The 17,939-nt window shown below is 46.2% G+C and overlaps 1 protein-coding gene across 1 annotated transcript in view; it reads right to left on the bottom strand.

Moving 5' to 3' along the window:
- Positions 1-17,939, bottom strand: part of GABBR2 (gamma-aminobutyric acid type B receptor subunit 2) — a 383,643-nt gene that overhangs the window by 57,969 nt on the left and 307,735 nt on the right. The window contains exons 12-13 of the mRNA XM_066367578.1: positions 17,382-17,489; positions 8,170-8,292 (exon numbers count right to left, since the gene is read on the bottom strand). Of these exons, the coding sequence (XP_066223675.1) occupies positions 8,170-8,292; positions 17,382-17,489 (231 nt within the window). The remainder of the gene's footprint in view (positions 1-8,169; positions 8,293-17,381; positions 17,490-17,939) is intronic.

Raw genomic sequence — 17,939 nt, 5'->3', positions numbered from 1 at the left:
AAGTAAAGTCCAGAGGAAGAAGAAGGAAGGAAATAATAAAGATCAGAGCGGAAATAAATGACATAGAGGCTAAAAAAAAATAAATACAGAGGATCAATGAAACCAAGAGTGTGTTCTTTGAAAAGGTAAACAAGATTGATGAACCTTTAACCAGACTCACCAAGAAAAAAGGAGAGAGGACTCAAATAAATAAAATTAGAAACAAGGGTGGAGAAGTAACAATTGTCATAGAAGAAATACAAAGGATTGTAAGAAAATATTACAAAGAACTGTATGCCAAAAAATTAGACAATCTAGATGAAATGGACACATTCCTTGAAACATATAATCTTTCAAAAATCAATTTGCAAGAATCAGAAAACCTAAACAGACTGATTACAACAAATGAGATTGAAACAGTTATAAAAAAAACAACTCCCAACAAACAAAAGTCCTGGGCCAGATGGCTTAAGAGGTGAATTTTACCAAATATTCAAAGAAGAACTAACTCCTATCCTTCTTAAGCTATTTCAAAAAATTCAAGATGAGGGAAGACTTCCAAGCTCCTTTTATGAGGCGAGCATAATCCTCATTCCAAAACCAGGCAAGGACACTATAAAGAAAGAAAACTATAGGCTAATATTCCTGATGAACTTAGATGCTAAAATTCTCAACAAAATATTAGCAAACTTGATCCAGCAATACATGAAAAAAATGATACATTATGATCAAATGGAATTTAATCTGGGGAGGCAAGGCTGGTACAATATTTGTAAATCAATCAATGTGATTCATCACATAAACAAAAGGAAGGAGAAAAATCACATGATAATATCAATACACAAAGAAAAAACATTTGATAAAATCCAGCACCCATTTATGATCAAAACTCTCAGAAAAGTGGGAATACAGGGAATATATCTCAACATGATAAAGGCCCTCTATGACAAACCCACAGCCAACATCATACTCAACGGGCAAAACTTAAAAGCAATCCGCTTAAGATCAGGAACAAGGCAGGGGTGCCCCCTTTCACCACTCTTATTCAACATAGTTCTGGAAGTCCTAGCCACAGCAATCAGACAACAAAAAAATAAAAGGCATCCAAATGGGGAACTTCCTGGACTCCTGCTCCCTGTGACAGCTCCTAACAGACTGAACTGTGGTTGGGTTGCATTTTTCAGGGATTTGGCATGGTGATGGGGCCAACTTGGACTTGGGGAACATGTTAAGGACACTACTCTTTTAGGGATTCTTGCTGTATTGGCCAAGAGTTTGCTTAAAGGCTTTTAATCACTGTAAGAAAAAATAGAGGACTGGATGAAGAAGATGGGGCACATATACACCATGGTATACTATTCAGCTAGGAGAAATGGTGACATTGGATCACTTATAGAGGAATGGTGGAGTCTTGGTAGCATTGTGCGGGGTGAAATAAGCGAATCAGAAAAAAACAGGAACTGCAGGATTCCATACATTGGTGGGACATAAAAGCGAGACTAAGAGGCATGGACAGGAGTGTGGTGGCTATGGGGAGGTGGGGGGAGGGAAGGAGGGAGAGGGGGAGGGGGAGGGGTACAGAGAGAACTGGATGGAGGGTGGCGGAGGATGATCTCGCTTTGGGTGATGGGTATGCAACAGAACTAAATGACAAGATAACCTGGAAATGTTTTCTTTGAATGTATGTACCCTAATTTATTGATGTCACCCCATTAAAATAAAGATTTATTAAAAAAAAAAAAAAGGCATCCAAATTGGAAAAGAAGAAGTAAAACAATCATTATTTGCTAATGATATGATACTATACATAGAAAACCCTAAAATCTCAGTCAAAAATCTACTGGGCCTGATAAATGAATTCAGCAAGGTGGCAGGATATAAAATCAATATTCAGAAATCAGTGGCATTTTTATACACCAACAATGAACTGTCTGAAAGAGAAATTAAGGAAACAATTCCCTTCACTAATGCAACAACAAAAAATAAAGTACCTAAAAGTAAATTTAACCAAGGAGGTTCAAGGCTTATACTCAGAAAATTATAAAACAATGACAAAAGAAATCAAGGAAGATACAAACAAGTGGAAGCATATACCATGTTCATGGATAGGAAGAATAAACATCATTAAAGTGTCTATACTACCCAAAGCAATCTATAAACTCAATGCAAGTCCTATTAAAATACCAATGGCATACTTCACAGATATAGAACAAATATTCCAAAAATTTATATGGAACCACAAAAAAGCACGAATAGCCTCAGCAATCTTGAAAAAGAAGAATAAAGTGGGGGGTATTACACTCCCTGACATCAAGTTATACTACAAGGCATTGTACTCAAAACAGCTTGGTACTGGCATAAGAACAGGCATATAGATCAATGGAACAGAATAGAGAACCCCAAAATAAACCCATGCTTCTATGGTCAATTGATATTTGACAAAGGAGGTAAGAGCATACAACGGAGTAAAGACAGTCTCTTTAACAAATGGTGTTGGGAAAACTGGACAGGTACATGCAAAAAATTGAAACTAGGTCACCAACTTACACCATTCACAAAAATAAACTCAAAATGGATAAAAGACTTAAATGTAAGTCGTGAAACCATAAACATCTTGGAAGAAAACATAGCAGTAGGCTCTCCAACATCTCTCGCAGCAATATATTTGCTGATTTATCTCTAAGGGCAAGTGAAATAAAGGGCAGGATGAACAAATGGGACTATATCAAACTAAAAAGATTTTGCACAGCTAAAGACAATAAGAACAGAATAAAAAGACAAACCACACAATGGAAGAACATATTTGACAATACTTCTGATAAGGAGTTAATAATCAAAATTTATAAAGAACTTGTAAAACTCAACAACAGGAAGGTAAGCAATCCAATAAAAAAATAGGCAAAAGAACTGAATAGACACTTCTCCAAAGAAGACATACAGATGGCCAATAGGCATATGAAAAAATGCTCAACATCACTAATCATCAGAGAAATACAAATTAAAACCACAATGAGATACCACCTCACACCTGTCAGAATGGCGCTCATTAACAAATCAACACACAATAAGTGCTGGCGAAGGTGTGGAGAAAAGGGAACCCTCCTGCACTGCTGGTGGGAATGCAGACTTGTGCAGCCACTGTGGAAAACAGTATGGAGTTTCATGAAAAAATTAAAAACGGATCTGCCATTTGACCCAGCTATCGCACTTTTAGGAATATATCCTAATACCAAATCACTGATTCAAAAGAAGACATGCACACCCATGTTTATTGCAGCATTGTTTACAATAGCCAAGATCTGGAAACAGCCAAGTGCCCATCAGTGGATGAGTGGATTAAAAAGCTGTGGTACATATATACAAGGGAATACTACACTGCCGTGAAAAAGGAAATCTTACCTTTTGAGACAACATGGATGGATCTGGAGACTATTATACTAAGTGAAATAAGCCAGGCAGAGAAAGAAAAATATCATATGACCCCACTCATATGAGAAATCTAATTAACAATGTGAATTAAGGAATGAAATAGAGACAGAGGTGGGGTCAAAGGGAACAGAGGGAAAGGGAAAGAGAGGATGGGATCAGAGAGGGGAAAGGGATTAGTGAAATTATGTATACATAACACAGAGACAAAGAGTGCAGGACAGCAAATCCTGGAGGGAGGAGGGGAGGGTGTTGGGGGAGGGGGCAATGGGGGTATCAAGGGGAACACAGGGGTGGGGGGGAGAAAGATATATTCGATGGGACACTTGAATCTATGTAAACACAATAAATTAAAATAAAATAAAATAACATCAAGGAGCCCAGAAAGAGGTCTACACAAATATAGTCAATTGATCTCTGACAAAGATGGAAAGGCAATCTAATGGAGAAAGACAGCATCTTCAACAGACAGTGCTGGAACAACTAGGCATTTATGTACATAAAAACAAATCTAGACGCTGACCTTGCACCTTTCATAAAAATTAACTCAACATGGATTACATAAAGATGATGTGGTATATACCGTATTTTTTGCTCCATAAGACGTACTTCCCCCCCTCCCCAAAATGGAGGGGAAAATGCCCATGTGTCTTATGGAGCAAAAAATACAGTATTTTATTAAATATTTTAACACACCATTTGGTTCGGAATATTTTTTTTCTTATTTTCCTCCTTAAAACCCTAGGTGTATCTTATGATCAGGTGCGTCTTATGGAGCGAAAAATACGGTATATACACAATGGAATACCATTCAGCCGTAGAAATGATGACACACTGCCATTTATGACAACATGGACGGACCTTGAGGCTATTTTACTGGGTGAAATAAGTAAATCAGAAAGAGCTAAGAACTATATGATTTCACACATAGGTGGGATATAAAAATGAGACTCATGGACATAGATAAAAGTACAGTGGCTACCAGGGGAAGGCAGGTGGGGACAGGGGCATAAAGAGGGACAAATATACGGTGATGGAAAATGATCTGACTTTGGGTGATGGGCACACACACAATCTACATTCAAATGCTACAGAAATGTTTACCTGAAACCTATGTACTCTTATTAATCAGTGTCACCCCATCAAATTTAAATTCCTAAATAAAAAATATGGGTTAAAAACCAAAATGTAAAATCCTAAACTATAAAACTTCTAGACGATAACAGGAAAAAAAAATTTAGATGATGTTGAGTTTGGCAATAAATTTTTAGATGCAATACCATAAGCATGATCCATGAAAAAAGTATTCGATAAGTTGGATTTTATTAAAATAAAAAAAGATTCTGCTCTGCAAAGGACAGCGTTAAGAGAATGAAAAGAGAAAATATGGACTGGGAGAAAATATAGCTGGCAGGTAACAAATGCTAGGTGAATAGTTATTACATAGACATGCATGAGGCTGTGGCGCCGGAGGCCTCCAGGAGGACTTCAGAATCCAACTTTCATTCCCTGGACACTTGCATGTACTCTCACTGGGAGAACTGCCCCATGGGTCCTTCCTGTTATTCTCAAACTCTTCTCCCTGTTTCTTTATCAGGATCTATGTGATATAACATAATTATGCTTATTTGTCCACGTGTTCACTATGAGCCCCCACTAGCCTGTGGGGCCATGGCTGCTGCGCCCACCTCTGTCTCCCCCGTGGAAGATGGAAGAAGGAAGATTCATGCAGGGGCGTTGGGCTGGCAGTGAGGGAGACTGCTCAGACATCACCCTGTCCTAGAGAAGCTGGTGGTCCAGTGCGGGTGGGTGGGTGGGGCGGGTCAGGGAAGCACTCGGCACAGAGGAAGCCTGGCAAGTGTCCCCAGAGGGATGTTGAGGATCCTAGGGCCGCAGTGGGGAAGAGCAGGCTTGTCAATCTGGTGGAGGCAAGGAACTCGGGGACACGTCCCCACAGAGGTAACAGGGGGGCCTAGGACTGAAGGTTATTTACTTGTCAGAGAAGGTTCCAGAAGGGGGGAAGCATGGGGCACAGTCTTGATAATAAAACACAGCGCAAGGCCTGTACCTGGAATCCTGACGTGTTCAGGGTATCCAGAGCACTCTAAGCCGTCTGAGGTGGGTGAGGGAAGAGGGAGCAGACCACAAAGATCTTTGATCACCTCTCCTCCAGTGGATTTTCTATCTCGCTGGGGGGCCTAGGAAAAAGAGCCTCTCGAGGAGAATTTAGGACGCCTCATCCCCTGGGCACACAGTTCAACCATCATGCTGCGTCTGACAGAGAACACCTGACAGCAGAGCACTGGTGGAAAAATGACAATAAACTGACAATAAACCTACGGGCCTGTGGGTCAACAAATCAAAGGGTTCTGCTACCATGGCAACAGAATGACGGGGCAACTCTAACATAAGAGAAAAAGAGGAGCAGGCCAGAAAAGGTTTAGAGGGGAATCTCAGCAGATACTTGGAGAGAAACAGAGTCAGGGCTGGCTCTCCTGCCTGCCTGGGGACGTCTGGATGCCCCGGGCAGGACCTTCCCGTTCCCAGACTCAGTTTCCTCACTTACACAGAGAGGCATTTCCGTGGCCCCTTGCAGGTTCTCAGTTTGAGAACCATTGCCCTGGAAGGTCTGGCAAGGGCTAGGGTTCTGCACACAGAGCTGGAGAGCAGCAGTACTTGTTACAGAAAGCAAGGAAGAAGGGTAAGACGGGTGATAGCAAACCATCACTTAGACGAATCAGACCTCACAAGGCTGATCTTTAAATGGTCCCCAGGGACAGGCTTCCCGGATCCATTTCCAGAGTCTGCTGACTCAGGCTGACTCCAGCCCGATAGCCTCCCCCTCCCCCCACACACAGCTGGAGCCTGGCAACCCCTAGTGGATGCTCAGCCCCCACCTGAACCTTGAAAGGAGGTAGCAGCGCCCGTCTCCTCGCCTGCCCTTGGGCTTAGCATCAAGCCAGCTGGGTGTGGTTTCTTTCCGTCTGTCCCCGCTCCAGGTCCTCCCACAAGCTCTGTTAGACCGGCCTTTCTTCCCTCTCTACATCCTGGGTCCTCAGTCGGCCCATGACTCTAATTTTAGTCTTTATCTGTAGAATGTGGAAACACTTCCCTGCCCTGCCCACTTCACAGATCTGTGGCAAATGACCAAAGATCTATGAAAACCTTTAAAACTGCAAAGTGCTGTGATATGTTGAAAGGCAGGTTGAGAGGGCAGTTAGTGGTATTGCCACTGACCTGCTCCATAATCTTGGGTAAGTTATATAACCTCTCTGGGTTTCTGTTTCCTCATCATTAAAATGGGATTGCATTTATTCCACAGAGTTACTGTGAGGATTCAATGAGGTAACACAAGGCTGGCTACCATCACCATCATCATTACTATTATTAGCATGACTGCTTGTGATTATCATCGCCCCAGGCCTGGGGATACAGTTAGCCAGTGGCAGCTGTTCCTCGTGTTGACATCCTGTCTGAATTTCCAAATCCTGGTGGTGAGTGAAGAATTCCCTCGGGAGGGAAGTCCTATACTTGGGGTATAAGACTGCTCTTTTGCCCCCTGTGTAGATAAATGGTGACCAGATATCACCTCTCTTCTGGAAACAACCTTTGTCTTCAAGCGACCTCAGCTGAGGTCCAGACCCCTTGATCCACGGGCACAGCTAGAGCTGGGACTGTCTGGGTTCGCTGGGTCTGCTTCCCCCAGGATGTATATTTAAGGCGATGAGATGGAGCCGCACAGCCCTAAGTCTCCCTCCTAAATCACGCCATCAGGACCAGCACCCTCAGCCACCGTTCTGATTCCACAATTGTCTTACTGAGCTGAGTAAACCCTGTGTCTGCCTCCAAACCAACGAGGCCAGGCATCTTATTTGCTAGAAAACCTTCTTGTCCAGAAGGATAAAAATTTCTTCACCCAGTGTAAAAAAATGACCCTTTCCTGTTTAGTTTAAGAATTAACACTAAAACCCACAAAAAGATTTCCCTAAGAATGCAGTGGAAGAACTGGAGAGAATTCCAGTTTTCTCAGTAGAAGATGCTACGCCACGGGGAAGCAGCACACAGCACACACCGTTCAGCTAGTCCCTCCGGCAAAGGCCTATTTACTTGTTCCTAGAGAAAATCAACAAAGACGCTACTTCCTTCCTCTTGAACTTCCCTAATCTAGCGCATCCTAGGAAGATCACTGAGAGAAGGGCAAAGCCGAGTGCAAGGTTATTCCAATATATATTTAACAGTGCTTTTATGTAAGGCTCTTCATTTTAACAATAAATTTCTGGTATCAACTGTGTGAAAAGAAATCTCTTGTTTATCGCTTTGAAAATCAAAGGAGCTCTTGGCGTGCTTATTCCCTAGTAGCACTCGTTAGGGAACTTGTCTTAAAGAAGAGAAGAAAAAGGCAATGTAGTTTCTGGACCGAATAGATCAGATACGTGGGGATTTCTACTGCATGTAGAAAATATACTCCTTTAAGTGGCCGACATTTCCCTTTAATTCTGCATGTATCAATATACCCAGACAAATTCTTTCACCATTTCTCCCCCAGGGGTGAAGACCTTATAGCTGGCCTTCCTGAAATAATGTGTGTCTAAAATGGAGGAAACAAATAATGGGGGTCCCCGATAGAGAAGGTGGGCCCATGTGGACCTGTGGTGATCTCTCCATGACTACCTCGATTTCTTCCCCGGAAGTGCACCCCGGGCAGTTGAGTGGATGGATGGGCGGGCGGCCTCTGCCCCTCTGTGTCTGGTGCCCCGAGCTTACCTCCATGCTATACTTCTCCACCGTCCTTCGCAGGGGGTCTACGGCCTGCCAGCAAATCAGGATGCACAGGTCGATCAGCAGCATGCCCCCGACGATCACGAGCAGTTTCTGGTCCTTGATGATCTGCAGAGAGGGCGAGAGCAGACGCGGGGGATGAGAGAGCTTTCCGGGTAGAAGCTGAGGGGCCGGGTTGGGGAAGGCACTGAATCGGGTCACCTTCGGTTTGAGAATCTCCAGAGACTATCCATCCATCATCTATAGGGAAATCAGACCAGCTCCTTGATTGACATCCAAGCTCTTTCCCAAACGTGGCCTGTGACCCCTTATGCACATACATGCTCTCAGTGAAGCCCCACAGCTCCTTGTCTGAGGTCCTGCTGTGATTTTTCACCTCCCACTCCTTTTTAGGGGCTGGTTCTTTTGTTTGAAACACTCTTTTCTTTCAGTCTGACAAACTCCTAATAATCTTTGACCCAGACAGACCCATTGTCACCTCCTCCATGAAGTCCGCTCTCACTCCCCCATCAGAACTAATTACTCCCATGGCACTGTTCACATACTTGATTATCAGGAGTAGTAATAGTAGTAAGAACAAAATGAATGAACACTAACTCCGTGCTTGCCTCCAGGGGACTGCTCTACAAACTTCATCTCAAATAGAAAGACACACTCTATTATTCCCATTTTATGGATGAAGAAACTGAGGCTAGTGCAGGGTGAAGTAACTTGCTGAGGGTAGTATTACTACGAAGAGGTGAAATCATTTGTACCAAGTTCCTCCTATCTTTAGAGCCCATCCCGTCCAATATTTATAGCACTGATCAGACATTATACTAATGTGCCCTCCTCAGTAATCATTTCTTTGTGTACTACCAGTACCTTGCAGGGCCTGGCATACAGTAGGTAGTTTGATGGATTGAATTGAGATGAAGGACTATAAAAAGAAGAAATATAACTTCCATCCCTCTTTGCAGCCCATGATATCTTTATTACACTGTGAAATTCCCACCCCACTTTCTGTCCCCTTGGTAGGGATTGGCCTGGGGGCTCATGCTGTCAGTACCAAAGCTGTGGTTCACTCATTGCATGTCTATGTACTCCTCCCCCCAATAAAAGCTAACGTGATGAGGTAGTTCTAGAAAAGATTATAGAAAAAGAAACAAAACTGAGGGAAGCCTAAGAAATATCACCAGGTCTGGCTTTTAATCATTAAAGCCACATTTAAAGGAGAAATATAAACTCAAGGCGCCTCTCTGCAGCTGAACTGTGCAAAGAACCGGAAGAAAGTATTTTTGAGTTCTTGCCCAAAAGATCCAATTCACCAAGACCACTTTACATGGTGGTAGGGGGTTAGCAAAAAACCCTCTTTGAGATTTTCCGGAAGCATCTAGTGAACCGCTGATGCTTTGCAGAAACCAGCTAACCTTAGCTCTGTGGGGAACTGAGCAACTCTACCAGCCTTGAGAAGTTGGGGAAAAAGAAAGAAATTCCTGAGGAGCTTAGGACTTGGACGACAGGCTGACAGTGTGATGCTCACCCAGGGCGCTTTAAGCCTCCAGGCATTTGTCCATGTTGTGCCTGACCCCTGGAAGGTCTGTCCCCAACCCTTCTGCAGACACCCTCCCACCCTGATGTCCCTATGAGTAGTCACTTCACACTATATGTGTGATCATTCGATTCATATCAGTCATCCTACTATGTTACAAGCTCTGTGCTGCTTAGCTTTTGCTAGTCGCCCTGTTCTTAGCACCTGTCTGAGCATAGAAAAGTACTCAGTAAGCACTGGCTGATGGATGATGATCTAAGAAAACATGCCCTGGGCACTCAGTCTGAGCTGGGCACTGGCGACACAGAGACGGAGAGACCCCGGCGCTGCCCTCCAGGGTGGGCAGGAGAGACAGACTTGTCATAATGATTTCAGGAGGGTGCTGGAGGAGAAGAAGTAGCTCCACAGAGACGGAGCCGGAGGCCGCTGGGGGCTGGGGAGGAGGGGACGTCAGGCAGAGGAAGCAGCACTGCAAAATCTCGGAGCTGGAAGAGCTTCCTGGATGGCAGCTGAGGGGAAGGACCACATCCTATCATCCCCGGTTCTAGAGTTTCCTGCGACTCCCCATCGCCCACAGGACAAATCCAGCCAAGCTCTTTTTTGCTGGTCATTTAAGCCTTTCCCCAGCGTGGCCTGACCACTCCCTAAACACAAGCACTTCATTAATGCCTAACCTCTTCCTACTCTGTGGCCAGGTTGTGTTTCTCACCTTTCAGCCTTTGTAGGTGCCAGATATTTTGTTAGAAACACCCTATTCTTTCTGTGAGAGGCTTTGTGTGTGGCCAGGTGTGAATGGGGGGTGGGTAGGGGGTGGCTGGAGATAGGGCTAGCTGGAGTGGGGGAAGAGCTTGCGTGACAGTGGGGCCTTCCAAGGGTCCGCTGGAGGTTTAAGCATCTTGAAGCACTGGTGTGATGGGAGCAATCTGCAGCACTGAGGGGTGGGTCAAGGCAGGAGCCTGCAGTGGAGACCACTTAGAAGCTAGGGCAGTTTTCCTGGTGGGCAGGGAGGAGGTCTGATGCAGAGCAGTGACTACCAGGATAGACGAGACGATGCTGATGCTACAGACACTGGGCATCCTCCTGTCCATCTGGCTTCAGCCTCAGTTCTCTCCCTCTCCACAGACTCCCTCCGCCAGTAAGTGTCAGCACCTCCAGATCCCATCTTCTCTGCTACTGCTTTCCCATGAGGCTAAAGGCCGACTACTCATAGTCTTATCTGGAGGAGACAGTGACTTTGAACTTGCTCAGCAGTGCCATTTTCTCCTGGTCTCTTCCTGAGAGCTCATGAGGCACAGGTGTGTGGAACACCTTGCACTCCAGCACACAAAACTTTGGGTCTGTTGGGACTGCACAATCTACACTGGACAAAAAGTGGCATGTGGAAGGGAAAATGCTGAGAAATACGGGGTGTGGTCACCTCAATGAGTCACTGGCAAGAGGAGAAGATTCTCTTCAGAGTGGATACAGCACCTCTCCTGCTGCCTGAACAGGAAAGCACCATATAGCACAGCTGAGCTTAAAAGATGAGCAGCAGAACTTCCCTTTGGTACAGGTGACAAAGTAAAGTCTTCCAAATTTTAAGGCTCAACTATGAAGTTTGAGATAGCGTGGAGCGGTGGAAGGACAGGATTTGGGATTAAGTGGACCGGGACTGGAATGAACCTGAATTGGCTTCATCTCTTGCTCCCTGTGTGATCCTGGGCAAATCACTTGATCTCTCATTCTGCACTTCTCATTTATAAAATGGCAAGGAGCAGGGGCACGCAGGAAGCAGAAAGGTTCATGTATTATCTCTAAGGATGGTGTCAAGGGAAGATGGTGGGTTTTGGATTTAGAAGACCTCATTCTAATTCCAGCTCTTGACAAATGTCATCTTGGGCATGCAGTATAACACTGCAAGGCTTGTTTCCTCCTCTAAAACAGGGACCCCTGAGCCCTAAGCTGGACAGCTGGTATAAGAGTAAAATGAGATATAGAGCCCTGGCCGGTTGGCTCAGCGGTAGAGCGTCGGCCTAGCGTGCGGAGGACCCGGGTTCGATTCCCGGCCAGGGCACATAGGAGAAGCGCCCATTTGCTTCTCCACCCCTCCGCCGCGCTTTCCTCTCTGTCTCTCTCTTCCCCTCCCGCAGCCAAGGCTCCATTGGAGCAAAGATGGCCCGGGCGCTGGGGATGGCTCTGTGGCCTCTGCCTCAGGCGCTAGAGTGGCTCTGGTCGCAACATGGCGACGCCCAGGATGGGCAGAGCATCGCCCCCTGGTGGGCAGAGCGTCGCCCCCTGGTGGGCGTGCCGGGTGGATCCCGGTCGGGTGCATGCAGGAGTCTGTCTGACTGTCTCTCCCTGTTTCCAGCTTCAGAAAAATGAAAAAGAAAAAAAAAAAATGAGATATAGAGAGAGCACCTAGTTACAGTGTCTGGCACAGAAAAGGTGCTCAGCAAATGGTGGCTGTTTGGCTACCATTACTTGGGTTTTGGCGATTAGTGATTCTGTTTATCTGCCTGACAGTGACATCTAGGGGTAAAACGTGATATTGCACCACAGCTCTATGAGACCCAAGACTAATTATCACAATGATAGATCCATGGTAAGAAGGAAGATTCTGAGAACAAGAGGAGAGGATATATCTAATTTCCTTTTGGTACCATTTCCAAAGCCTGGCACTTGACCAGTGTTTGTGACTGGATGGATTTATGCTACATTTCATTTGTTAATTACAGAAACACTTATTAAGTGCAGAAACACTTATTGAGTGCCTATGTACTGGGGACGAACAGAACATATATATCCTGCCATCATGGAGCATACATGACAGTGAGGTAGACTAACTGTGAATAAGTAAATAAATACCCATGCACATACACAATACAAAGTCAAGGAGAGGAGATTTTAAATGACCTTTTAAAAGAAGATATAAAAATTTGTATATAAATAATAGCACTGACCTGACCATATAAAGTCTGAATGCGAAAGAATCCTCATGTCAGGCAAGACCATCTTTCAAAGTCTCCTAAAATTCTTCTCTGAATTCTTTATTTTTCAACTTTCTCTTCAAAAGCTGTATGGACTGCTCTCTGCTATATTACTGCATATTGATGCCATTACACTTCATTCTCTTTCTGAGGCTAGGAGGTTACTAGTGCCATCAAAGGCACCCAGGAATGAGTGAGCACCAGTTTCTGGAATCAGATCTGAGTTTGTGTCTTACCACTAGCTACATGATCTTGGGTAAATTTCTTAATCCCTCTGAGCCAGTTTCCTCATCTATAAAATTGGGATGAAAACCACACAAATCACGCTAGATCACCAGAGGTTGGCTTACAGTTACTGTTCAACAGAGGTCAGCTATGATTATTACATGTCACTTCCCACTGTTGTTAGAGCAGAGATTAGCAAAGTACAAATGGGGCCCATTGCTAATTTTTATCAAGTTCTGCTGGAACACTTATGCATATGGCTGCTTTTATTCCACAACAGCAGAGCCGACTGGTTGCAACAGAGACTGTATGACCTGCAAAGTCTAACATATTTCCGAGCTGGCCCTCTGCAGAAGAAGGTGGCTTACTCTCGGCTTCCCGAAAAAGGCATCTCTTCTTTCTTCAAAAACTTCAGATACCTGACTGATCTTCAGACTGGACTTCTCTAGGACAATTCATTGCCTAGTTCCAGGGACACCATTCCAGGGGGAATACAGTATGAGCGGTGCCCCCTAAGCTGTCGTTCTGCTATCACTCAGATGACTGATGCTTTGTGAAGCTGTTGAAAATCCTCTGTTGGCATGTTCCTCAAGCTGAGCCCGGATGAAGATCTGAGTGGATGTCCCCACGTTACTCTCTGCAACAGTGTCAAGTCATGTTTGTACTGAACTTTCTTTGTCCTCAAAAAAACCCCATGTGCCCCAGAGGAGAGGATCTCCTCCGTGAGTTGCTGCTCTCATCTCAACATTTCAATGTAGTCCTGGTAAGAGGCGCAATAAGGACTAAAAAAGCTTTGCAATTCAAGAGTTTATGATCGGTCTTTAGAAACAAAGGGTAACATGCTACACCGATACTGAATTTGGAAACATTAAGTCACCACATGTCAATAGGCTTCTTTTCCTTTAATGTCTTAAAAAATATGGTCACATGGGTGCGTCTGGGGAGGGCATGCCATTGTGGGTGGAGGGAGAAGGAGGTGGGAGCCATGGGAAGAAGAAAAGGATAAAAAGACTGTATGAAAAAAAAAGGGTATGACCGCATTTACAAATTTATGTAAATCTAGTATATGTATCAGTAAAAAAATTAAAAGGCATACTTTAGTAAAAATGTCTAAACTTAAAACCAATAAAACAAAGCAATAAAAACCAACTTCGGCTATATAAAAGGTTGCAATCATGGAGAATTCAATCTCAGTTTTGACCTGCAACTTCTACAACCCTTTCAAAAACAATCTGGTTCCCAGACTTGAGTTTTTGATCTGTGTATGATATAAATTTCTCTTCCACACCTTTAACCTCCTCCAATTTGCTCCTGGAATAACAAGAAAGCCCACAGGAGAAAGTTTCTCACGCTACAACGGTGTGCTCCCCTGACCTTAATCGGTTTCACAACAGACAAAACGGACCAAATCTGTACTCAGAGCCTTTGGCAGTTTCTCGGACAAGACCCTTCCCTGGAGCCCTGGGCCCACCACCACCAGTCCGAGCTCTCAGCTGCCCAGACCCCAAGGCTGCAGCAGGCACCCTGGGCTCAGGCAGTGCAGCAGGGTGTGGTCACATCACAGCTTGCCTCGTGGGAACTTTCAGACAACTGAACCCCTACAGTCCCCTCGACGTGTTCTGTCGATTGTTGCCAGACAATCAGAGTGTTCTTGCTCACTGATCACATGAGTAATGGAACATAAAGGCTGGTTCTTTGTTACAGATCACAATATGGATGAATCACAGAGGAATCAATGCAGCGATTCTTCAAAGCCTGGATGGAGTTGTCATAAGTGGCAGAGCCCCTCTCTAACCAGAGCCTCAGAGCAGGAGGGCCCCAGATGTCCCTTTGTGCCTCTCAAACTTTGGCTTCCATCAATATCCCCAGGAGGGGCTGGTGAGAAACTTGCTCCTGGGCTCCAGCCAGGGTTCTTCGGGCTGGGCTGGGGGCTGAGAACTTGCATCTCTAACAAGCTCCCAGATGATGCTGAGGGTGCTGCTGTGGCTGCTCCAGCCCTCACTCGTGCAGCCTTGATCTAGACCAGAGGTCTTCCCCTCTGGCTGGCTGTTAGTATCACTTGGGAAAGTCCAAGAACTCGAAGCTCAGCTCCAGTGGCAGAGTTTGGTTGTAACTGGGCTGGGCTGGGTTACTTCTTGTAGTATTCAAAAGCTCCCATTTGATTGTAACAGGCTGCCAGGGCTGAGAAGGATGGGTAACCAGGTTTCTCATCTTACAGACAGAGGGATGTTGTCACAGATGCTGGTGAGGCCCGGTGAGGGAAGGGGCCCTACAGGTGAGCACAGGCAGTGGGTGGCCCAGTGGAGCTCTTTCCGCCCTCTAAATGCAGCCTACAGTTTTTTCCTAGGGTGGGCCAGCGTCAGGCGAGGCAGGGGGCAGAGAGGGGCAGAGACTCCCCTCCCTGGCTTCCCTCCCCCAATCTGGAGAGCAGCTTCTAAGGCAGCCCTGGCGGGGAAAGGGGCGGTGGTGGGATGACGAATGAGAGGTGCCATGGGCACCAGGCAGAATCACCGCCCAGGAAACATACCATTTCAACATGCCCCCATTTGTGATAAGGAAACAGAGGCCCTGGAGGATGAAGGGATGTGCCTGAAGCCCCTCGGCAGGTCAGCGGGGAGGCAGAGAGTAGACGCCCTCTCTCCTGCTTTGCCTGCTGGCCCCACTGCCTTGGGCAGGCGTGCTGCCTGCCACGGGTGCCAGGGCTCATAACCCAGTAACCGGATGGCAAACGCAAGTTTGGGGTGAAGAATCGGTGCAGGATCTGCAGAGGAGATGTCAGGTTATACCCACATTAGGGGTTTAAAAAGTAACTGTGTGTGTGTGTGTGTGTGTGTGTGTGTGTGTGATGGGGGTGGGGTTGAATCAAGAAGAGGATTGTTTGGAAAAGGTGTCATGATGTTATGAGACCCTTCCCCTCAAGGTGAGAGGATGGGGGTTGGGGATGGTTCCTCCTTGACCTCTAGTCAAGAAAGAGGCTTTAAGCAGAGCATTCAGGGGGCTTGATTGATAGGGGTCCCTGCAGCCTAGGGGGACCTGATGAACTGATGCCTGACTACTGTCTGAAAAGCCTACAAGGAGATGACAGGCTGGCAGCTGCCATGGAGGTGAGGGGGGTATAAAGGGGGCGGCTGTTACAGCGGGGTCCACCCGAAACCCTGGAGATTGCAGGAGAGAAGGAAGCATGAGCGCCACCTCCTGCACAGCAGATGTGGCCCCCGGGGCAAGGGAGGGCTGTGAGGTCCCTGCAAGACAAGCTGCAGGGGAGGGGCCAGGCGAGCCTGGGGGGGGGGGACCGCCGGCTGCCAGCGGTGAGGAAGAAGCCACACGTAGCCAACTGGAAGGTATTTCACCCATGTCAAGGGCACTGCTGTACAGAAAGTCCCAGTAATGGGGGCTTTGAAAAACCCACAAACACACCCAGGAGAGTCTAAAGGGCCTGCTTAACCCCAGCCGGGCCCAGCATGCCCAATGCCAGCCACTGGCCAGTAGGGTCATTCCTGCCCCTTCCACTACTCCAACCCTGGAGGGCTCAGAAACCTTAGGGATGGGATGATGAGGAAAACCTGAGGCTGGCAAAAGAGAGGAAAGGGCCCACCTGCACCCCTCTTTCAGGGCAGGCCTGAGCTGGGGGAGGGCGAAGATGTGCCTCTGAATGCGGCCTGCAGTTGTGGATATTATGACGGACTCTATATAATAGCTGCTGACCAGAGGGCCTTCATGGTCATGAGAGTTGCTCTACATTTTATCAAGGAGCAAGGGAGGAACAGCATCACTGGAAGAGTTAAAAGGACAGTGACAGAGAAAGTCCCTTTCTGACATATCCTAGGAGTCAAGCTTAGTCGGCACGCTGGCTACACCGAACCACACCGGTGGCGAATGCTCTCCACCCACACGAAGGCAGAACCCTGTCTTCCATGGGCCTCTTTGAACATGGAATGATTAAATCAGGTCCCTGCTGTGCTCTGTGTCACTCCCCTCTTTCAAGGGCTCCCAGTGCCCAAAAGTTAAAGTTCAGTTTCCTTACCATGGCTGCTGCCTTGCTCTGGGGCCTCCTCTCACACCCTGTCCCCACGAACGCTGTGCCCCAGACGCATTGAGCCTCTCTCAGAAGCACGAATACACCCCTCTCCACCCCAGGCCTTTGCACACAGTTCCCTCTACAGAGCCTGAAACCTGCCCAGCCTCTGCCTGGCTAATCCCCGCTTAGCCCTCCAGGTGACACTTCCTACACGAAGCCTTCCCTGAGTGCATGTACCCCAGTAACTCCCCTATGTCCCTGTCTTTCCCTCTGTAAACACTCTGATTTCCCCAGGTGGCTGAAGGTGTAGGGGTTAATGTGGGGTGGGGCCAGGACTGTGTTTATCTTGAATCCACAGCAAACAGCCCAGTGCCTGGTACACCATAGGTGCTTAATAAGAATTTGTGAAATAAATGCTAAGTGAACACTGCAGACACTTGGAAACAGGAGTGGTTACCTTCTTCTTCATTTTCACATTTTTGAAGATGGCGTGGACCCTCCATGTCTTTGCAAACATTGCCCCGAAGGCGGTTGTGTAGCCCACGGTGAGAATCCAGGTCCTGACCTAGAGGCCATGAGAAAACACAAGCATTAACATCCCGTAGGTGGACCAACCTTGTTGTTCATGAGGTTATCCCAACAAGGGGACTCCAGATGATGGGGAAAGACACTCTGTGTACCTCAGAGTTTTCCTAGTGTCAACAGTTTTTCACTTATACTTCAATTTGATAGACATTTAGTGGTTTTTTTTTGTTGTTGTTGTTTTTGCCAAACATGAGGGTCTGTTTTATTATATGATGTTTGCTTGAGAAGAAGTATTATTGAAATCTGAAAGGCACCATGCAATCATCAATCAGCTAATTATTATTATTATTATTATTTTGTATTTTTCTGAAGTTGGAAACAGGGAGGCAGTCAGACAGACTCCTGCATGCGCCCGACTGAGATCCACCCAGCACGCCCACCAGGAGGCGATGCTCTGCCCATCTGGGGCGTTGCTCTGTTGTGACCAGAG

This window comes from Saccopteryx leptura, chromosome 2 (assembly GCF_036850995.1).
Source record: "Saccopteryx leptura isolate mSacLep1 chromosome 2, mSacLep1_pri_phased_curated, whole genome shotgun sequence".
In the NCBI taxonomy this organism is placed as follows: Eukaryota; Metazoa; Chordata; class Mammalia; order Chiroptera; family Emballonuridae; genus Saccopteryx; species Saccopteryx leptura.
Note: the sequence above shows the minus strand (reverse complement) of the source record. Positions and strands in the feature narration are given on the sequence as shown.